Source organism: Protomyctophum parallelum (genome assembly GCF_964188405.1).
Source record: "Protomyctophum parallelum genome assembly, chromosome: 22".
Classification (NCBI taxonomy): domain Eukaryota; kingdom Metazoa; phylum Chordata; class Actinopteri; order Myctophiformes; family Myctophidae; genus Protomyctophum; species Protomyctophum parallelum.
The window spans coordinates 7,852,829-7,876,955 of record NC_139714.1 but is presented as its reverse complement, the minus strand read 5'-3'; the positions used below and the strand labels follow the sequence as shown (position 1 = coordinate 7,876,955).

Here is a 24,127-nt window from a genome sequence, read left to right as displayed (position 1 = left end):
TACAGTTTGTCAGTAATTGTTTATTGAATGCAGCTTGCGGCCACCAGAGAGAACTTTCGAGAAGGCATGGACCTGAACAACTATTATTCACAAAATAAGGCCTATAGCGATATGTACATACTATATACCGTATGAAACAGAAGACTCTCTGCTTTCATAAGAAAAAAACGAATACTGTAATAATAATAAAAATCACACCCCTGTGAAGTGAGCAGTGCAACAGTGCACTGCTCAGTTCACAGGGGTGTGATTTGTTTTACTGTCAAACTGTATATGGGATCAATGTGTATATTGATTTCCTCCTAAAAGTAGACATTGAGGGCTTTCATTCGGTGTATGGTATGTATAGGATATTATTTGTGTTGAACTGAACTGAACTGAAATGTCTGTCAACTTTGACCTTCCATATCTCTGTTGTTTTTTCAAGCGAGCAGAGTGCAGGAAAAAGCAGGTGTTAGAAAAAGGTCTCCAGAATGGAAGATGGTAAAATCATGATTTTTTTTTGAAGTGGACAAGTTGGGCTTTCTTTTGATGTATGCGGTGTGATTCTCGCTATAAGAGAACAGTTTGCTGTGGGCCCCGAAACAGTTCCTTCGTCCAATGTTAATCCCTTAGCATAGCCCAAGACAGCCAAGCAGAATAGGCTAGCAATAAGAGTGTTAATAATGTGAAAATAGTACATTTTCACAGTACTAAATTCTTCCTTCTTTAATCCCTGATTGCGATTGATGCGCTCTCTCTTTCTCCAACAGCCTTCACACACACACGCGCACGCACACACACACACACACACACACACACACACACACACACACACACACACACACGCACAGACACAGTGACCTCTTAGGCGTTCCAGATGACTGGAAGCATGTGAGCAATGCAAGGTCGTGACAACCCACACACTCCACTTTATTTGAACACACACACACTCACACACACACACACACACACACACACACACACACACACACACACACTGTGAAGTAGTAGGCCATATTTTGTAGAGGTTTAGGAAACTGCTTCCTGCTTCTACTTCCAATACCCCCTGCGTGCGCGTGCGCACATGCACACTCATACAATCTCCTACAGCACACACACACACACACACGCACACACACACACTCTGTCATCCCGTCATGTGTGCATCACATTTAGAAGTGTTTATAATTGTGCGATTATGACGAGGTCTATGAAGTATTATAATGCTGGTCATGATGCATTATAAGCTCAGCGGAACAGCACATCATAAGCGCAGTCTATAATGTCCTTATAATTATAGACCAATGTATACCCAACCCATATTCTGTTAGTTTGTCTGCCCTTCCTTTACTCTGTCTGTCTGTCTGTTGTCCATCTAACTGTCCGTTCGTCTGTCTTGTTGTTTTGTTGCCTGTCTAATTATTTCTCTGGAAAAATCCATAGTGTTCAACAGAAACTCCTCATGCCTGATTTAACGGTGTCATGCACCGAAATCTACACGGATGTCACAGATTTGACCGCTTACTCGGTTTACCTTGTCCGTCTCTGCCTTATTTGAAAAGGATCCCTGGCTAATTAGACTTAAATGAACTTAATACATTATACTACCTCTATAACTAAAATTAGAAATGAAAAACACCCTCAATATAGTTATTATCTTAGAAATAGTAGGTTTTCTTCACGTCAGAGACGTGCGTGTGTGCGTGCGTGCGTTTGTGTGTGTGCGTGTACAAGCTGTTGGGGTCTAGCGGCAAGCTCGAAACACATCGGACTGCCAGCATGCCTGCAGAGAGCGAGAGAGTGGAAGTGTCTGTGTTTAGAATATTTAATATGGGGATAGGTGTCATCAGTGATGCCTGTATAGACATTGTATTATTTGGTAGACCACAGTATTTTAATTTGTTTGTTTTTTCCCACTTGCATCCCTGGTCTGGCGTATTTGGCAAAAATAGCAGATCTAACAGTGCTATAATGTGCTCTGCGCCGCATTGTGAGCTTGTAGATCCGCTATTTTCAGACCGCAACACCCGAGCGCAACCAAACATTAAATTAATTGTCTTTTAAGTTCTACTGGATCTCTTCTCCACTATTCTAGATAGTGTTTATTTTTATTTGTTTGCAAAATTGTCTATATTTTGTCATCATAGCTTAGTTTATATTTCGTTTTCATCAGTGAAAGAAGGTAGTCGACGGACATTTTTCGTCATAGTTTTAGTCGATGAAATCAACACTTATCGAGGCTTACATTTAGTGTAGTATAAATGTAAATGAGTCAGCAGTCTTCACAGTTATACTGTATATAATACAATGTGTGTGTGTGTGTGTGTCTGTTTCAGAGATGTCCGTGTACGGCCAGTTTCCCACGCTGGAGGATTTCTGTCTCGTTGTCTGCAACGTCTGCAAGCAGGTGGTCACTCCCCAGGGCATCCTCGCACACTATGGTAACACACACACACACTTTCGTCCTGGCGTCCTTGTTTTGAACATGTCATTGTGAGTGAGCTTGTAGATCGGCTATTTTTGCCACCGCACTACGCTGTTGTACAACAAAGTGTCAAACACAAGAATGCAATAATGACGCACTTTAAGTTCATTCATCACCACAGATCTGGCATACAACTACACACGTGATTATCTCCAGCATTTGTTCTCAGACCCCCAGGGGTCCTTGGGTTTGGGGGCGGGGGTCAATATAGCGCGCCACCGGCTCTGTCTATTAGGGGACAGAACTGCTGTCCCTGGCATATCTAAAAATGATTTCAAATGATTTATAAAGGTTGGACTTGTTACAGTGGCCAAATACGTATCATTTTGCATACATTAGCTATTTGTAATGAAGTCTGGAGTTGAGTAGTGTTGTAGTGTGCCCGGTGTGCCTTGTAGTTTTGGGAGCACATCACATGAAGTGACATGAAATGGTGATGTTGTTGTTGCCTGAACCTTGGCGTGCCTGCTTCTGATTGGCCAGGGGCCCATCATCAGTCATTCTGATTGGCGGAGGGCCCATCATCTGGTTTTCTGATTGGCCGAGGGCCCATCATCAGTCTTCCAATCTGTTTAAACTTGAGTTTCATCTGTGTGCTCTACTGAGCATGCTCACATCTTCCCCCCCCCCCCCGAGCTGCTGCATGGGGCCTCTGTTATGCCGTTGGCAGCACGTGCATTAGCCTGAGACACCACACACACACACACACACACACACACACACAGACACACACACACACACACACACTTCTGCCCTTTGCCTTTCGATCTGTGCTACTGCTTCTCTTGCCCTCACGTGCGTACGCACGCACGCACTCACACACTCACTCTCTCTCTGCAGGCATGCTGGCACTCAGATGTGTTTTGAGCTTGCCTCTAGCCCCCCCACAGCTTGCTGGCTGTGTTTCTGCACGCACACACACACAGATACACAGACACACACACACACACACACACAGACACACACAGACACACACACACACACACACACAGACACACACACACACACACACACACACACACACACACACTGTGTGTTTGAATAGTGAATACAGGTTATCCTGAAATAAATACGTAATAACACGTAGGTGTAGAATTTGAAGGAATGATGTGGTGCAGATTATACATGCAAGATGCACTGGATGTTATCAATGTAGGTTTCACATGCACGCACACACACACGCACACACGCTCTATTCTGTTAAGTTAAGCTTCTGGGCCCTTCAACTACTAGAGAGAAGGAGTGTGCGCTGCTGGAGTGTGTGTGTTTGTATGTTTGTATATAATATATATCATCATCATATCATACTATAATTCACTCAATGTCTGAATGAATGTCTGAAACACTGTCTTAGCTCAATTTACTATTTACAATTTAGGCATTTAGCAGACGCTCTTAATCCAGAGCGACTTACATTTAAGCAAGAACAAAAGCATGGGAATACATCACATAAAAGCATTTATCATGAAACATGCGTAAGCTAAGAAAGTAACAGTGGAATATCTATATAATGAAACTATACATACACTATACATATAAACTATACATATTTACTACTATGCTATACATATGTACTATGGCGTGCTATGACTCTATACAATACAATTATAGTGCTGTCTACATAACATGCTATAAGTCTGTGTCAAATGCTATCTAAGCCAACAGAAATGCTATCTAAGGGGTTAGGGTAAGTGCTATGGGCCATGATGGAGTCTGAAAAGGTGGGTTTTCAGGCTACGGCGGAAGCTCCTCACTGCCTGCACCAATCGCTCCGACTTTTCACACAGGCATTGACCATAAAAAGCCCTTTTTTCAATTTAAACAAATTATTTATTAATAATTTATTTATTATCGACTTACATGGGAAAATGCGAAACCTCACATCTCAGAAACTGTCGGAGCTGCAGTTACAATACTTGGAGGGGAGGTTCATAATAATTATTAAAATTATTGTAATAAATAATGACATCAGTCTACCTCATGGTGGTGCTATAACGGCCCACTTTACACTTCGCCTTATACCTCTTGCACCATAGGTCGTAAAATCAAATTTTCACTTTCCCTGGGTTCCTTGGGTCATGCCGCATCTCCTCATACAGGCCACGCCCATTTGCATCTGGATGCAAATTTTGACTTTTCTTCAAAACACACTTTTTGCTCTTCCACCTACAGCTTTAGTGCAAATCTCACAAAATCCGGTACACATGATCTCTGGACCTATCCCATTAAAACACCAGAGGCAGAATCTTCATAGTCCGTATCGTTCGGCTGTAGTTCACTAGCCTGTGTCATTGGTTTGGGTGTTTGGAGAATGTTTTTGGTGACTCAAAAAAGGTTAAAAAAAACAAAACAGGAAGAGGTGAAAAAAAGGTGGAACCATGTATCCGTTCGACAGAACGGAAATGACACCTCACACTGACATCCTGTTTAACCCATTCTGGGCACCGAGTGCCGCGCTACGAGCTTGTAGATGTGCAATTTTTTGTAATCTTAAAAAAGTGGCGCAAATCTTTGAATGTATATTCTTTCAGCGCGAGCGTTTTTAACTCCTATCTTTGCTTCTCGGGGGGGGGGGGTCCCTGGAACAACATAATTTTCAGATGGGGTCGGCGGCCAATTACATACATTTTTGGGGGGTCCTTGACATGAAAATGTTTAAGAACCACTGACATGGAAACATGGGTTAGCACCGATCTACAAGCTGGCTTGTATGGCGGTGTAGCACCGATCTACAAGCTGGCTTGTATGGCGGTGTAGCACCGATCTACAAGCTGGCTTGTATGGCGGTGTAGCACCGATCTACAAGCTGGCTTGTATGGCGGTGTAGCACCGATCTACAAGCTCGCATGACGCATTGTTTTTGCCGTTTTTCATTTAGCTTTAGACCTGCCAGGCCTGTCAACACCCAAAACAAGAAGCCTTCATATTGGGGGAGCGCATGCGCAGGATGTCGGAGTAAGACGCACATTTCACCGCTCCCATCAAACACAGTTTATTATCCTATTTTAGCCCTATACATCGCTCATCAAAAGTTATTTTTTCGTGAGTAAATCGAAGCCTCTAACATAGCCGACATGTCGGGAACGGGGAAAAAGAGAAACAAACACCCCAACGTGAGTGAGAAGCCGGCGAGTGACGACGACAACACAGCCGCCATTTCGGGCCCTGTGACTATGGCCCAAATAGCTGCATTGCTAGAGGCTAGCCAAGACCAACAAAGAGAAGCACTCGCGGGGGACATTAAAGCAGCGTTTACCACCCTGGAGAAGAAAATAGACAGTATGAAAGCCACTGTGGTCGACCAAGGCAAGAGCATAAGGAGTCTCGAAACAAATGCAGAGACGATTGCACAACGTTTTGAGCAGCTTGAAGCGGCTAATGCTAAGCTACTACAGGACAACCAATGGATGAAGACAAAGCTGTCCAGTCTAGAGGGACATAGCAGGAGGTCCAATGTCCGCGTTGTGGGACTACCAGAATCGTTGGGGGAGGGGACACGTCCAACAACCTTTTTCTCTCAAATGTTTATGGATGTTCTGGGAGCGGATGTGTTGCCAAAACCCCCTGAGCTGTGCAGAGCCCATCGCACCGGTGCTGCTACACCCGGCTCCAAGGATAGGCCTCGCACCGTCCTCGTTTGCTTTCATCATTTCCAACTCAAGGAGCTGGTTATGCGGGAGGCACGTAAGCGTGGCTCCTTGGAGTACAACGGCCACAAAATAAGATTCTACGAGGATTTTACAGCGGACGTGCTGCAGCAACGCGGAGAATACAAAACCCAGATGGCTGATCTCTACAAAATGGGTCTCCGTCCGTCTCTATTATTCCCTGCAAGACTACGCATAAGCCTTCCGGGCGGTGAAAAGAAGTGGCTTCAGTCTCCCCTGGTGGCCACAAGCTTCATCCAGAACTACAGAAAGGACTCCGGTCGTGGTGGCTCTACATCTGATGGTTAGCCACATAATAACACTGCCGTTTGTTTGAGACTATCGGGACGCGCCGGAACATTGGGTCATGACGTGAGTAGATCGAGAGGATTCTGGTAGACTGGTCGCGCATATACATGCACCCCACTTCTGATGGACATTATATTTGTTAGCCTACTTATTTCATTGTATTTGTTTTCTCTTTTTCTTTCATAGACTCTTATTATTGTTGTCATAGTATGTATGTGTCCTTGTGTATGCTTGCGCTTCTGTGTGTGTGTGTGTGTGTGTGTGTGTGTGTGTGTGTGTGTGTGTGTGTGTGTGTGTGTGTGTGTGTGTGTGTGTATGTGTGGGTGCTTGTGCGTGTGTGTATGTATATGTGTATAGTTTGTACTGATAGATATTTTTATTTTTATTTTACATCATCTTCTCAAGCGTTGTGTATTATTATTGTTATTATTTTCCCACTCATGAACCTCCTACCATATTGTTTATTTATTTTATTTTCTATCAGTGATCATGCTGTTAGCTAGGGTCAAACCTCCCTTTTGTTCTCTTTCTTTGTGATCGTGTTGTTTCTATTGGTTTTGTGGCGTGCATGCATGACCGATCTGGCACAACGAACAACATCATTAATTTGTTTAAACGTGTAGTCATTATACCCCCCACTGCACATTGGTCATTCAATGCCAATTGGTTTCCGCTAGGCGGCGGCATAGATCAATGTAAAAACGTTATGCAGTCTCAGGCGAAGCCATTACACACCTTTGGGTTCCCACGTTACATTAGCTCTTCAATGCCAAATGGTCTCCACTGGGCGGCGACATAGATCAATGTTAAAACCTTCACTGAAAATGTTTGACTGAATCTAATTAGGCCTGTCGTATGTGCTCTAGGTTGGGCATGCATGCTGCAATAGTGTAAATATTTTGCTATTTCGTTTTATCTTTTTTATATATATATCTACGGGGTATACTCTATCGAAGGTATGTGTGTGTGTGTGTTCATCTTTCTTATTTTTTCTTTTATTTATTTTTATAATTTTATCGTTTATATCAGGTTAATGATACTATCACTGGCAATTTTGGCAGACAATTGATGCCATTTGTACTTGGGGTTGCTGGTGCGTGGGCTTGGTCGGTCAGACGGCTTTCAACCTAATAACGAAACGCCCTTCTTCTTCTTTTTCTTTTGCTTGTTCTCTGATAGATTAAGTTATCAGTACACTTAATCACTACTTATCTTTATATATTATTATTTATTACCTTATGAACGAATAGAGCGTTTATTGGAGCTATTGATCGGGCTGATATTATTATTATTGCTATCGTGCGTTGGCCCTGTTGTCTGGTTGTCCTGATGGTTCTCAATCACTATTTGATGCCTGTGTCTGTCCTTCGGGCGGGTTCAATTTGCCTCAACTCATTATCGAGTCTGACGAGTTTTGTTGTCAGTACTTTTAGTTTCTTTATTTTGTTACAAGTGACAAACTTATCTCCCTTGCAGGAGGCTTTGATTTGATTTAATTCGTCTCAATTCGTTGATTGACAGACTGACAGGTTTTGCTGTTGGGTGGTTTTGGTTTCTCTTTATTTTATTATTTATTCCTTGCTATCAAGCTTTTGGCTTCCTTATAGGAAGCCTATAGGATTTCGGTTAAACTCATTGATTTATTTGATCTGGATACACTTAATATAGGGATAATACAATGTTTAATGTTTGTGGGTTATGGTGAAAGTAGTTAGATAGTGGTCTATCCTGAATGGCCTCCACAGGACCGGAAGGGGTCCTTTTGAGTTTGTTTTTTCAGGGGTTTTTGAGTTTGGAAAGGGGTGGGTGGGGGGTGGGAGTGGGTGGCTTTGAGGGAAACGTGGCTGGGCCCAACAACAATGTTTTTGATTTAGTCTTTTATTTAATGTTTTCTCTTTTTCATGGTATTAGCTTGGCTCCTGTATCGACCTTTACATTGACTTGTAATTTTTCACACCGTTACTCATTGTGTATGTATGGCACTGTTGAGAGATCTGCACACCCTTATAACACTACACTATGACTGACACAAATTTAAGAGGAAATGCAGTCAGGTTCTTTTCCTGGAATGTTGGAGGTATAAATGGAACTGTTAAACGAGCTAAGGTTTTCGACCACATCAAGAAATTTAAAGCTGACATTACATTTCTACAAGAAACCCATTTACGTACTGCGGATCAGATAAGGCTTTCTAGACCATGGATTGGTCAGATTTTTCATTCCAAATTTGATACCAAAACACGTGGGACAGCTATATTGATTAATAAGAATGTACAGTTTACTTCTACTGACGTTGTCTCAGACTCGTCTGGTCGCTTTGTCATTGTAACCGGCTCATTATATCAGACCCCTGTTGTTCTTGTTAACGTATATGCACCTAATTGGGATGATGTTGTCTTTATGAAAAGATTTCTGTCTAGTCTACCTAATTTGAACACCCACCACCTGATACTGGCCGGTGATCTGAATTGTTTTATAGACAATCTTCTTGACAGGTCTAGTACCAGAGTAGCCGTGCCCTCAAAGATGTCTAAAACCTTTTCTACCTTTATGAACCAGTGTGGCTGCATCGATCCATGGAGATTTCTACACCCAACGGTAAAAAAGTTTTCTTTTTTTAGTCATGTCCACCATTCGTACACACGCATAGACTATTTCTTCCTTGATAGGGTTTTGCTGCCGTCCCTGGTCTCAGCAGACTACTCTGCTATAACCGTCTCTGACCATGCCCCTGTAATCCTCGATCTAACCTTTAGGTCTAGGCCCAAGGAGGCTCGGGTTTGGAGGTTGGATGTTTCTCTACTCTCGTCTGATGAGTTTTGCAGTACTATCTCACAAGCTATAGACGTCTTCCTTATGACTAACAAGAACAGTGAAACTTCACCCTCATTACTATGGGAGACATTAAAGGCAAATATCAGGGGAGTAATAATTTCGTATACGGCACATGCCAACAAGCTTCGTCTCGTTAGACAAAGAGAACTGTTAGCTCTTATCACTGATATTGACTATCATTATGCCATTGGTCCGACCCCTGAGCTTTACAAGGACAGAGTTGCGTACCAGACAGAATACAACCTTTTAACAACTAGGGATGCAGAGCGGCTTCTCCTCAGATCTCGTGGTACTTTGTATGAGCATGGGGACAAAGCGGGGCGTCTTCTCGCCCACCAGTTAAAGAGTAGATCGGCCTCACAATCAATTTCCCAGATTCGTGACAGTTCAGAATCACTGACTACAGATCCCAAATTAATAAATGACACTTTTAAGACATTTTACTCCCAACTCTATACGTCCCAGGCGCCGGAGGACAACTCGACTATGCTAGAGTTTTTCTCAAAACAAACTATTCCCAAGATTTCCTCAGAGGATTGTCGTGGTCTAGATCGACCTCTGGCGCTTGGAGAGATTATATCAGCTATCCGGCTGATGCAAAGTGGAAAGTCTCCGGGCCCTGACGGCTTTTCGGTAGAATGTTTTAAGAAATTCACAGACCAGCTGGCTCCTCTGCTCCTAGAAATGTTTGAGGACTCGTTACAAGAGGGTGTGCTACCACCGACCCTTACACAGGCATCCATTTCTCTACTTCTTAAAAAGGATAAAGATCCCACTTGCTGCTCTTCGTATCGTCCAATTTCACTTCTCAATGTGGATGTAAAAATATTGGCTAAAGTGCTAGCGGGTAGACTGGAAACGGTTCTTCCCACGGTAATATCTGAAGATCAGACGGGCTTCATAAAAAATCGCCACTCTTTTGCTAATGTCCGTAGACTACTGAGCATCGTCAACTCCCCTAGTTCAGAGATCGAACCGGAAGTGGTAATCTCACTGGACGCGGAAAAGGCCTTTGACAGGGTAGAATTAAGGTACTTGTTCCTCACTCTAGAGAGGTTTGGCTTTGGGGAAAGGATCCTGTCATGGATACGCTTGCTTTACACTAACCCGCAGGCCTGTGTCGCAACAAACAACTGTCGATCAACATTTTTTCCACTCACACGTGGGACACGCCAGGGATGCCCCTTATCCCCTTTGCTGTTTGCCGCTGCCATTGAGCCATTGTCCATTGCGTTAAAAGCTGAAACTCTGTTTTCTGGGGTGAGGAGAGGGGGTATTGAGCACAGAGTGTCCCTCTATGCGGACGACCTGTTGCTCTACATATCTGACCCTGTTCCCAGTATTCCACACATTTTATCCCTTCTTGACACATTTGGAAGCTTCTGTGGTTTCCCGATTAATGAACTGGCCCGTGATGTTTCCCAGTCTCTCCAATCTTTCCATGTGGCAAACAATGGCTTCAAATATTTGGGTATAAATATAACCCAGTCTTTTGGCTCTCTTCTTGAACAAAATTTCACTGCATTGACAACCAGGGTCAAGACTGACCTCCAGAGGTGGAATGCTCTGCCTCTTTCCCTGGCTGGCAGAGTACAGACTGTTAAAATGAACATATTACCTAGGTACTTGTATCTTTTCCAATGTCTCCCAATATTCCTCCCAAAATCGTTTTTTACTAAATTAGACTCTATGATTTCATCCTTTATTTGGGAAGGTAAAACCCCAAGAATCAGATTGCCTTTACTGCAGAGAATTAGAGCTGAGGGTGGACTGAGCCTTCCAAACTTCAGGTATTACTATTGGGCTGCTAACATTCACAAAATAATTCTCTGGTTGAGTGAGCCTGAAGACTGCTGGTGTAGGCTTGAGGCTGGTTCTTGCATTTCGTCCTCGCTTGAAGCATTGGTGTGTAGCCCTGTACCTTTTGTGCCGTCAAAATACAGTACAAACCCGATTGTTGTCTCAACACTTAAGGTTTGGGGACAGATTAGGAAGGAGTTTGGTTGGTCATTGCTCACCATGTCAGCACCCATCTGCAATAATCATCTTTTTTTACCTGCTAAAATGGACTCTGGGTTTGCTGCATGGGGAAGAGAAGGTCTGATTTACTTCCGAGACTTGTATATAGATGGCCAATTTGCAGAATTCGGAGATTTGTGTGCAACTTATGACCTGCGACAATCTGACCGGTTTAGATATTTTCAGGTTCGACACTTTGTTAAAACCCACTCTCCAACATTCCCGCAGTTACCTATGCGGTCGGGTGTGGAGGTCTTTATGCCTGCAGCAAGCCTAGCTAGAGGTGTTGTTTCTTGTCTCTATGAGACTATCCCCCGCAGAGACCCGGGTTTGGATAAGATCAGGGCAGGCTGGGAGGCCGAATTGGAGATCGCATTTTCAGATGAGTGGTGGGAGCAGGCAACGGAGAGGGTTAATTCTTCCTCTTCCTGTGCTAGGCTTAGCCTCATTCAGTTTAAAGTTCTCCACAGAACTCATTACAGTAAAGCAAGGTTATCTAAAATATATCCGGGCATGACGGATAGTTGCGATAGATGCTCACAATCACCAGGGAATCTGTCCCACATGTTCTGGTCTTGCCCCAAATTGATCCCATTCTGGAAATCTTTCTTTGACATAATTTCTGAAGTGCTGGAGACAACCATTTTGCCTTGCCCCCAAATTGCAATTTTTGGAATCCCGGAGGAGGATGTAGTTTTACCCAGAAAGCAACTTAATGTTATTGCCTTCGCCTCATTAATCGCCCGCAGGAGGATACTTTTACAGTGGAAGGCAAAGTCCCCTCCCTCGGCTAAATCATGGTTGATTGATGTTATGTCCTTTCTCATCCAACTTGAAAAGATCAAATTCACAATTCGAGGGTCCTCTGACAAATTTTACAACCATTGGCAACCTTTAATATCGTATGTAAGCAGTTTAGAATCACTTTCACCTGACTGAAGACACGTGGTGTGGGTGTGCGGATCTCTACTTGGTGCAGTGTATATATATATAGCATAATATATCGGAAATCATTACACATGAGAGTCGAGAAATGAGCCAATTAAGCGTTTATATATGAGTGTATATATATAGGTTTTTCTTATTTTATTTTATTTTATTTATTTTCTGTTTTTTTTGCTGTTTTTTCTTTCTAATTAATATTACTTTGCTTTATTTGATTTACCTATCTGTGTTATTGTTAATGTTATTTTTACCCCCCCATTGGAATTGTTCATCAATCATAACCATTTCTTTATATTTTAGTGTCTTGTCTACCTATTGGTTTTATACCTGTGTATATACTGTTTGTTATGTGTGTTGTTTTGTACTCAACCTATTTGTTTTATACCTGTGTTTATATGTTGTTTGTATGTCTGGCCTCGTGGGGAGGGATGGTGGGTGGGGATGACTGGGAGGGGAGTTGTGGGAGAAAATGTAAAAAAACAAGGAGCCATATTCTCTGTCTGTGATGTTTGCATATCTTGCTCTTTGAATAAAATTTACTTAAAAAAAAAAAAAAAAGAAGCCTTCATATTCATAATATATTATAATATAATAATAATAATATATATATTAAATACGAAATTTGAGGAGTGAACATTTGGATTACACAGGGTGTTTTGCACCGCGATCACCTAATCACAACTGGTTTGATCTTTGGTGTGTGTATGTGTGTGTGTGTGTGTGTGTGTGTGTGTGTGTTTTCAAAGTGTGAGTGAAAAGCCTGGGGACTTGCGTCCCAGAGTTTGGACCCAAGGGTTCAACTTTAGCTTTTTATCTGGTTCCTCGTCGCTCTTCTTCTCTCTGCTCTTTAATATTCTCCCTGTCTCTTTTGTAAGTGCTCAGGTGTCACATAAAATATCTCTACCTCCTGTTCCACCTCTCATATCACCCCATTAATCACTCTGAACAAACGTGCCCTCTCTCTCTCTCTCTCTCTCTCTCTCTCTCTCTCTCTCTCTCTCTCTCCTTGTGTAATTAAGCAGCAATGTGACACACAGAGGTATAGCTTGTTGTTTCTCTCCTTCTGGCTCTCCTCCCTCCTCTTCTCTCCATTATAATTGGGCAGGTTGTCGGGAGAAAAAGCAACTTGGCTCTTCAGAGGAGTGTTTTTGTTTCTCATCTTTTTGCGGACTCGTTCCCTCGCTTTGTATCTCTCTCTGTCTAATCTCTCCGTCTCTAGAGAAGATTTAAATTGAGCTTTCTCTCTGTCAGACAGGAGGTACTAGACTTCCTTTAGTTTTGTGTGTGTGTGTGTGTGTGTGTGTGTGTGTGTGTGTGTGTGTGTGTGTGTGTGTGTGTGTGCGCGTGCGTGTGCGTGTGCGTGTGCGTGTGCGTGTGCGGTCTTGTATTCAGTTGGATTCCGTGTTGATCTCTCATCCTGACCACAGAAGGTGCTGGTGTTGTATTTAAACATGTGTGACTGGTGCAGTGTTGTTTTAGTCATAGTCTTTTGAATAAAATTCAGTTTTAGTGCAATTGTTGTCGTCTGAAAAGTTGTAGTTGTCGACTAAATCTGCAGTTGCTTTAGTCGACTGAAATGTATTTTGGTGGGCCTTGATGGCGTCGCAATGCCTGACGCCTGAAAATAGCCGATCTAGCTGAAAATGGCTTGTAGATCTGCTATTTTCAGAGCGCAACACCCGATTGGGACCGAACATAAAACGACTTGTCTTTCAGTTCTACTGGATCTCTTCTCACACTAGTCCCTCCCTAACATTTTAGTCTAGTTTCTATTTGTTGATGAGATTTCCAATGATGTTTTAGTATAGAGGGGGTATGCGCGTGACATCATCATCATACCCGGAAGTTATGCAGGATTCGGGAACGCCTACTGAAAGTCAAAACAGGACTTTCTGGCCTTGACAGCCCATGCATCCACACAGAAAAGTCCTATCGGATTGGATTAAACGACGTTAAACACACTTTACCACTCACTTTGCCACTCGATCTGCCATTCACTTTATGCATACGCATGCCCTCTACTGTAGTAATAGTAGTGCAGTATAGGTGTAGTATAGTAGTAGTACTCTGTGTAGTAGGGATAGCGTGTCGCTCATGGTTACTGTGGACTTTGATCCTGTTGGTTTGGTCTGAACACAGCTGCCTCCGCTGGCACTGAATCTACTGGCCTATTTACACACCTGCTGACTCACACACACACACTTGATGTGCACATGCACTCTCACACACGTGCAGGCTTTAACCCATTAAGACCTGACGCAGATTATACGAATGCCTTCTACGGTAAAACAGAAATAGCAGATGTGCAAGCTCGCTTTTGAGATGCTCCGTGTGACGATCGTCGCAGAGCGAAATCGACGACACTTTCACTCCATACCTACTTGGTCTGTTCTTTATTCCCTCTAGTCTACGCCAAACCTCTGCCGAAAATTGCAAGCTCACAACGCCTCGCATCGCAAGGTGAGTTGAGGCGTTGTCAGCTTGTAGATCTGCCAAGGGTAAAAGCTCTATAAGGGTCCATTTGGTTGCTAACTTTCCGTCATTTAGCTAGGGACCGCCAGGAGCCCTCTCACGGACCACTGGTTGAGAACCACTGCTGTAGCTATTGAAATACCCATGTTCTGACTGAGTCAACTCAACACTTGAAGGCCTGGTTAATATCCACTTCTATTCTCCAGCCTCACTGTTTTAACACATGTTGTACACGCTGTGAGTGCGGCGTGTACTACTACCCTGAGCTCAGTGTGTGTGTGTGTGTGTGTGTGTGTGTGTGAGTGTGACACACGCTGTGTGTGTGTGTGTGTGTGTGTGTGTGTGTGTGTGCTAAATTGTATCTCGAACACAGATACAATGAACAAAGTCCAGCAGGGGAATGTCATTGTCCTATTGTTGGGCCAAGTGCAGGTTATGGATCAGTGGTCAGGAAGAGTCCCGAGTCCCTTGGTCTGAGACAAATTACGGGCGAGAACGAGTAAATGAAAATGTGTACTCCATTCCGGACTCGAGGCGAGTGAAGGACTCAAGTACGACTCAAGTACTACACTACACTAGTATCTACCCAAAAAGTTATTTTAGTTTATTAATTACATGTTATTGCAAGTTGTCGTCAGTGGTCTAGGACTTAGCTGAACAAGGACCTGACTTTGAATCCCACGCCTGTCAATGTCTTCCTGCATCATCTCCCTTCTCTCTGTCCCCAGGCTCCTCCTATCAAAATGAAAAGCTAAAACCTCCCCCTAAAAAGAACCGAAGGACGGGTTCTCCACTTGGCCGAGTGTCGATATGCGAACACACTTGACCGTGGTTGGGAACGGGGGAGGGAAGCCGGTGGCGGGAGGGTTGTATTTGTCGCTGCACGACACGTGATGTACTGGCTGTCACCGGGGAATGTTGAATGGGAGGATGGATGGATGGATGGAGGCGCCGGTGGGGGCTCATCACTGGCAGGTGAGCCAGTAGGCTCACAACAGCGTGTGTGTGTGTGTGTGGACTGTGAGCTTGTTTACTGGTGTTTGCATGTATGAACCTGTACACACGGCACACATGATCACATGCTTATATTTGTCTGTGTGTGTGTGTGTGTGTGTGTGTGTGTGTGTGTGTGTGTGTGTGTGTGTGTGTGTGTGTGTGTGTGTGTGTGTGTGTGTGTGTGTGTGTGTGTGCGTGTGTTGCACGCTCCTAGTGAGATGGACAGTTTTATCTGCGGTCTGAATTGCTGGCTCCATCTTTACAGTCCAAATTCTGAGACGGAACCTAAAACTAACTATCTCTTCCTCTAAACAGACTGTCAAACGAACTGGACGAGGACCATCGCTCAACGTATCGCCCCTACTGTAGAATTACTGTATCACCTCCAAGCAAATCTGCTTTTCCTCAAAGGTGAAGAATCAATGGAGAGCTGAGTGGAGGATTTAGAGGGTGCTGGGGTGGGCAACTTTGATGAGGGATAAGGCCACTATATATTTACACACTCACTCCAGGGAGCCACATTGCATATATATACCGTCGGGCAGAAACCTCTTATCTCTGTATTTAAACTTTATTTCTCCCGCGAATTAATGCCCTACTTCGTCTCACAATACTAGCAAAAATAGCCGATCTACAAGCTCAAAGTTTTGAGATTTTTACTGAGTACTGTGCATGCGTGCGTGTGTGTGTGTGTGTACATCCATCTATCCCCACCTCCCTTCTTCTATATGTATCGGGTGTGTGTTTGACCTCTCCCTATTCTTTCTCAGGTAGCTGTCATGTAGTGACCCTGTGAGACAGGCACACAGACAGACAGACAGACAGACAGACACAAGGATCACACCCCCCCTCCTTCCCTCCCAACCCCTCCCACCAGTGTCTCAAAGACATGCATTGCAAGAACCGTAAGTTTGTTTTCCTCCTCTCTGCACCATCCCGTCCTCTGCTCCCCTCGTCTCAGCTTTCATGTTTCTTCCTCTCCTCTCCTCTCCTCTCCTCTCCTCTCCTCTCCTCTCCTCTCCTCTCCTCCCTCCCCCTCTTAACCCATTAAGACCTGAGGCCGATTCTACGAATGCCTTCCAAATCGGGAGTTCTCAAAAGTATTTCGTTCCCCGTCTGACAATGATTTTGTGCCAGGGATCTCCTCTCGTGTGATCACAATGCGGAAGCAGCAGATGTAAACAGCGGAGCCGGTTAAACTTGGTAATGGGCGTGGTGAAACTGGGTAAAGCGGTGATAAATGGATGAACAGTTGTGACATGTCATCTGGGAAGGCATGTTGTGACGACAGCTGTGTTCTTGCGACGTGTCGTAAGGTATCGGTGGGCCCTGGAGTTCCAACAGCGGTTGATTTGACCCGGTCGTCACCATGTCAAAAAGTACTCTCGTTCACGTCACGTCTGTCTCCTTGTGCACTTGTCTCTTTTGGTCGTGTGCCACTCCTGTCATCCCACTCGGACGGCAGTGATGTAATCATCTAGAATATGTCAGCCATGTTTGTATCTTTGGACATCCCTCACACTTATCGAGGATATGTCTGATCAGCCTTCAACGCGTTATGATTCCGACCCTATATCTTCCCGATTGTCCTGTGGTGTGAGTTAGGCTTTGGTTTATGCCCCCATCCATGTGTGTGTGTGACCATTTAAACCAAGGGTGTATACATTTTGTATTTGTGTGAGTCTACACATCTATAGCCACTGTACGTGCTCACATATCTTTGTTAACTGTCGTTGGATGTTATATAGTTTATCAATGTTTATGTATTTAATCAACGATACATGAAATGTAGTGAGATATTGGCATAATTATGTGCTGGCAGCACGTGCACACATAGACCTCAAAATCCATACCTGAGTGCAGCATTCAGGAGAATTGCCTTTTCCGAACTCTCCTGAACTTGAATGCAGGATTTTATGCTGAAAGAATCTGTCCTCTGTGTAGAAATCCATGTTTTACGCATCATCTCCAGTAGCTAAAGAGTGAGCGGTCGCGCCCGCCCAAAAAGCTGATCTACAAGCTCTCAACGCCAAATGTGACCTTTTAGGGAATTTCAGCCCCTGTCTCTAACAGGAGACAGTCTATTTCCGATACGCAACATCGGCATGCCACAAAGTGTAAATTGGGCATAATATTGGCATCGGTGTGCTATATTAATATTGGCACAGGTGTGCTCGGCCTTTGACCAAGAGCTGAAGATAATAATAATATATATTCATATAATAATATGACCTTTATTATTATTCTTAGTGTCTCTTCCTCTGCTGGTACTAATACATTTATTTGTATTCATACAGTAACTGTTCTTGTGCTGCTTGTAAAACACTCCCTTCTCTGTATGACGTTCTACTAATAACAACGATGACAATAGTTTTTATTTGCAGGAGTAGCAATAGGACAATGACTGCCGTAAGCTGATACTGTAAAAGATCAGCAGGACGAATGATTAGTTAAAGTAGGTAAACATTGTGAAAGATTACACATTTATTTTAACCCATTTAGACCCGAGACCAGATTCTACAAATGTCTTCTAAATCGTGACAGTTTTCTGAAAAACCTATGTTTCTATATCAGTGTTTTTTTTTACCTTTATGTAACCAGTAAAATCACATTGAGACTGCGTCTCTTTTACAAGTGGGAACTGGCCAAGAGGCAGAAATAACAATTACACTTCAATACCACATCAATGTCAATGTTACATTTTGAACCAGCAAATACAACATCCAGAATACACCTTAACAGTTTCCGTGCTTTGAATGGATTACTCCAGGTTAATGTCGCTGCCATATCGGAGATACGCGACTTTTGTTTTATGTGTTTAATCCGCCGCAATGTAATAATTAAAAAGAAAATCCGTCTTCGCAGCAGAGAAAGAGTGTAGATGCATCTGTTTTGATGAGGAAACGGAAATCGTCACATGCTGTGGGCTGCTAGGGCTTCTGGGAAATTGAGGCCAATGTAAACGAATGGGGTTCAACGCCTCATGGAGGAGGGTCCTGTGCTGCGTCTTCCGGGTGTACCAAGATGGCGGGTGGTCCAGCCGTTCATAACAAACGGGGGAAGCTTTTTTCGCTCGATTTTCGCGGATTAAAAGCCCAAATAATTCAGCGTATGCTCTAAAGGTAATACAACAATCTCGGCAGTGAAGGGGGGTTGATTAAAAGTCTGATACATCGTTTTCCGCAGTCAAACTGTTAAAGTACCTATGCATAAATACAACTAGAACTGCACTCTGTCGAGTGCATACTTGCTTGTTGCACACTAGTAGGCCATAAATGGCCAACTAGTGCGCAAGCAGAGCGCGCAAGTCCTTTCGACCGCTGTAAACTGTCAAATCTCAGTATCTCTGTGAAGGAACGTTTGAAATGTATAATTTTTAGATGTAACTATTTGCTACCTACCTACTTTATGCATATAAACACCTAGTATTATTAAGTTTGATTCAAGTTTCTATCTATATAAGTTTGGGTGAAGAGCTAGTCATACATATACACACCACGTACTCTGGTCCCAGCAGATCAGGCACAACTTGCTATTTTATTTTTACTGATTATGTATATAGTATACGTATGACTAGCTCTAAATGATGACGTAAGAGATATGGTCATTTGTGGTCGTTTGGTCCCAGCAAAGCAGGCATATACTATATAGGCATATACTATATATAGTATATATATAGTATATAGGCATATACTATATATGTATACATATATACTATATAGAGTGTGTAGTTGTAAGTTGATTAGCGGTATACTGTGGTTACTTTGCGCCAAAAACCGTGACAGCTGTCCCGCCATTTGATATTTATGCAAGAAAACAGCAAATCTGTGCCTGGTTTGCTGGGACCAAACGACCACAAATTACCATATTTCTTACGTCATCATTAAGAGCTAGTCATACATATACACACCACGTACTCTGGTCCCAGCAGATCAGGCACAATTTGCTATTTTATTTTTACTGATTATGTATATAGTATACGTACGTATGACTAGCTGTAAATGATGACGTAAGAAATATATATAGTATATATATAGTATATAGGCATATACTATATACGTATTACATATATACTATATAGAGTGTGTAGTTGTAAGTTGATTAGCGGTATACTGTGGTTACTTTGCGTCAAAAACTGTGACAGCTGTCCCGCCATTTGATGTTTATGCAAGAAAACAGCAAATCTGTGCCTGGTTTGCTGGGACCAAACGACCACAAATGACCATATTTCTTACGTCATCATTAAGAGCTAGTCATACATATACACACCACGTACTCTGGTCCCAGCAGATCAGGCACAATTTGCTATTTTATTTTTACTGATTATGTATATAGTATACGTATGACTAGCTCTAAATGATGACGTAAGAAATATATATAGTATATATATAGTATATAGGCATATACTATATACGTATACATATATACTCTATACTCTATACTGTATAAAGTGTGTAGTTGTAAGTTGATTAGCGGTATACTGTGGTTACTTTGCGCCAAAAACCGTGACAGCTGTCCCGCCATTTGATGTTTATGCAAGAAAACAGCAAATCTGTGCCTGGTTTGCTGGGACCAAATGACCACAAATGACCATATTTCTTACGTCATCATTAAGAGCTAGTCATACATACAGTATACACACCACGTACTCTGGTTCCAGCAGATCAGGCACAATTTGCTATTTTATTTTTACTGATTATGTATATAGTATACGTATGACTAGCTCTAAATGATGACGTAAGAAATATGGTCATTTGTGGTCATTTGTGGTCATTTGGTCCCAGCAAAACAGGCACAGATTTGATGTTTTTCTGCATAAACATCGAATGGCGGGACAGCTGTCACGGCGGAAGAGACCGGGGCGAAAACATTACTTGGGCGCTCTGCTTGCGCAAGTAACAAGTCACCTGTCCTACTTTTTTAGTAGCAGGGCAAAATACACCATATACACAATCTCCACAATCTGAGCCGATATAATAAATATATAGTCATGAACATAGGCTAGTACATATCCAAACATGTGTTGGATTGTCCATCAAAGATGATCCTTTTGAAACTTCTCAAGGGAACTTTCAAAGCCAGTTTTAGTCTGGACTGTAGATCATTCCACGACCAAGGGCCAAAGAAGGCCAGACCTTTTTTACCCCCCTCAGATTTGAATGCCGGTACTACACACCGCAGCCAAGCATTTGACCTGAGGTTTAGGCCGTTTTGGACCAGATCGAATTTAGATGAAATAATAAGACGGCAGGTCACCCAGAATGGCTTTATAAATGAAAATATGCCAATGCTGAAGCCTGCGAGCTGCCAATGAGAACCAACCGACTGCAGCATACAACGTGCAGTGATGCGTTCTGAAAGGTGCATTTGTTATGAATCTCAGTGCAGCATGGTATAGGGGATCCAATTTGGTCAAGGATGAGGAGCAGGCAAACCTATAAATGGTATCACCATAATCCAATTGGGACAGAAAGAGACCAATGACAAGTTTTTTTACGAGCTGAACAAGCAAAACAAGCCTTCAATCTGTAGAAGAAACCCAGAGTGAATTTAAGCTTTTTGCACAAAGAATCAATATGGAATTTGAAATGAAGGTGTTTATCCAACCAAAAGCCAAGGTATTTGTATCGTTCCACCCACTCAATGGGAGTTCCATCGAGAGTTGAGATACTCATTTCGTCATTTGAGCTGAAATAGCTCGTGGAGTGAACAACATAGCTTTCGTTTTGGTGCCATTTAGCAGTAGTTTGCTCTTTATTAATTTGTGCTGCAGGGAGACGAAATCAATGGACAGATTTGCAACAGCCACCTCAAGAGTCGGCACACAGGTGTACAGAACCGTATTGTCTGCATACATGGTTCTCAAACTATTTCATGTCAAGGAGCACCAGAATTATCTGTATTTTGCCACGGACCCCCATCTGAAAATATGTTGTTCCAGGGGACCCCCCCCCCCCCCCTATTTGAGTTAAAACGTTCGCTCTGAAAGAATATATATTCAATGATTTGCACCACATTTTCAAGGTTTTTCAAAAATAGCAGATCTACAAGCTCGTAGTGCCGCGCTATTTTTCAATAGCCATAGTATAACATAATGCTTTAAACACAAAGGGGTTCCCGTCCAGAATGGGTTAAATTTAAACCCTTAAGCATTGATACTTCGTTAACTTGACAAGAGTTGTCTCTGTACTTGGACCGCTCTTTTGCCTCCCTTACACCAAATCTCTATATTTGTTTGGTTAAAACGAAAAGTTTTTTTTTTAAAGGTTAAATCACTATATTGTGATAGTAATCATTGCTATAGAGTGTTTGATCAGTAACAGAGGTCTCTGTGTCTCTCCAGCAATAAACAGAAAATACATTTTCAGGTAGGTGACAAAATATCAGGAGAGAGTAGCTATGTATGAGCTTAATTTTTTGTGTTCCAGATCCAATTTTGTCTGCTCATTCCTTTGTGTCATCATCACTTACAATTCCACTTGTTTAATCTGTATCCTTATGATTGGATAAAATTTGTATTCCAGTTTCAGTTTCTGAAAATGCATTTTCTATTTAATAAAAAGCTGGAGAGACATGGAGATTACTGTTACTGCAACAAACACTATATAGCAATGAGTAATATGATCACAATATAGAGCTTTTTAACACTTATTTTAACCTACACTGCCTTTAACCTAGAACGCCCAGGTGTATTTGGGACCATTAAACCAGAGTCCTTTTATTAATCTCGTGTTAACGATCTACAAGCTCACAGTAGTTTTGGCCAGTGTTCCCCCTCGAATAGGGACGCTAGGGTTCAAGTGGTTAAAATGTATGAATGCTATTGGAATTGAATTGAATTGATCAATCAAGCACTAGGTGGTTGATACTATAGGATAGGTGTTGCATGTCTTTAAATCTCTGTCTCTGACTCTCTGTCCATTCCAGAGAAGCGTCACAGCTCTCCAGGCCCGTCCAGGGTCCCCCTGGTCCCCATGAAGCCCATGGCCCCTGCCACGCCCGTGGCCCCAGGCCCAGGCCCCAGCTCTGGGGACACGCTGGCCTTCAGGGTCCCCAAAGACTACCCCCACTCTCGCTTCAATAAGGCCCCACTGGCTGTGTACCCGCCTAAAGGTGCACGCAACAAGACCTGGTGAGCATGTCATATATATATATATATATATAGTTTAGATGAAGATTTTTGTTTTCTTTATTAACCCATTTAGAAATCTTAAGGCCAGGATTTAGAAGGCGTTTTTAGAATCTGCCTCGGGTCTAAATTGGTTAACACATCTGCATTGTCCCATCCCTCCCTCCCTCCCTCTCTCTCTCCTCTCACGTGTGTCCAGCGTGTCTCTCCCAGTCGTCACCCTGGAGAAGATGCCGTGCCTCAGTCGAGTGGACGGAGCCTCTCGCGTCCGCCTCACCTCCTCCTCCTCCTCCTCCTCTCCTTCCTCCCTCAAACCCCCCCCCTCCTCCGCCTCTCCTTCCTCCCTCAAACCCCCCTCCTCCTCCTCACCGCTCACACCCCCCACCCCACACCGTTCGGGGGAAAAGCTGTTGAACGGTCGCGCCGCCGGAGTCTTCGGCGTTCCCCCCTCTTCCTCCTGCTCCGTCCCTCGCTCCGTCACGCCCCCGTCCTCGCAGGACAGGCGGCCCAGCCCGGCGCGCTCCCCCCTGGACAGACGACCGCCCTCCACCCCCACCACCTCCTCCCCGCTGGAGCGCAGACCTCCCCCGTCGCCCTCGCCCTCCCAGAGGGCCGGTGCTACGCCAAACTGCCTACAGGTGCTGAGGAAGTCTCACTTGTGTTGCTCTCATTAGTAGGCCTCAAAGGATCATAAATACAGTAGAAAAGTTTGTGTTTAACACTTCAGTCTCAGGTGGTCTTAGTGTTCAACCACATAAACCATAGTGAAAATAGCTTACTAATCTTCAAGCTCACAAGCTTGTTGATTGGCTATTTTCCCATAATGTTCTTTTATTTTTTGCTGAATGTCTTCAAATAATGTGTTTTATTGATGCACTCAAACGCCCTGGTTTCAAATACACCAGATCAAACTAAATAAAGGCTTTGGCGTTCTACAAACGACATCAAAACCTCGTGCGGCTTCGGGCAGGGCTTGCCGAACCGAACAAAGCTCTGGGAGGACACAAGTTACAGAACTATTTCATATACTCTCGGCGACTGATTCTCAAGTTTTTAACTTTAACCCATTTTGGGGCAGGAACCCCCGTTGGTGTTTTAAGCCTTATGTTCAGGGCTGCACATAAGTGGTGCGCCACCGCGCATGCGTCGTAAAAATTCAAAATGCGCTGTCAATCAAGCGCCGGGAAGCGCTTCTGCGTACCAACAGCCGGGGCCGCCTAGAATGATTATTATGGCCAGAATACTAGTAAATTCTGTGGCGAGAGCATTTTCCACCGACTGCCACTCAAAGTGGCTACTGGCCCAATC

General features: G+C 43.4%; 1 protein-coding gene across 3 annotated transcripts in view; it reads left to right on the top strand.

The window, feature by feature from the left end:
• The window catches only part of atxn7l1 (ataxin 7-like 1), a 70,822-nt gene that overhangs the window by 12,780 nt on the left and 33,915 nt on the right, over positions 1–24,127 (top strand). For 2 of the 3 annotated variants that reach the window (XM_083758165.1, XM_083758166.1), the window contains exons 1-4: positions 2,321–2,423; positions 16,461–16,595; positions 22,618–22,822; positions 23,019–23,457. In XM_083758165.1, the coding sequence (XP_083614291.1) occupies positions 16,580–16,595; positions 22,618–22,822; positions 23,019–23,457 (660 nt within the window). In that variant the 5' untranslated portion in view covers positions 2,321–2,423; positions 16,461–16,579. Of the gene's footprint in view, positions 1–2,318; positions 2,424–16,460; positions 16,596–22,617; positions 22,823–23,018; positions 23,458–24,127 lie in introns of those variants that run through there. The other variant, XM_083758167.1, reaches the window with a different exon arrangement.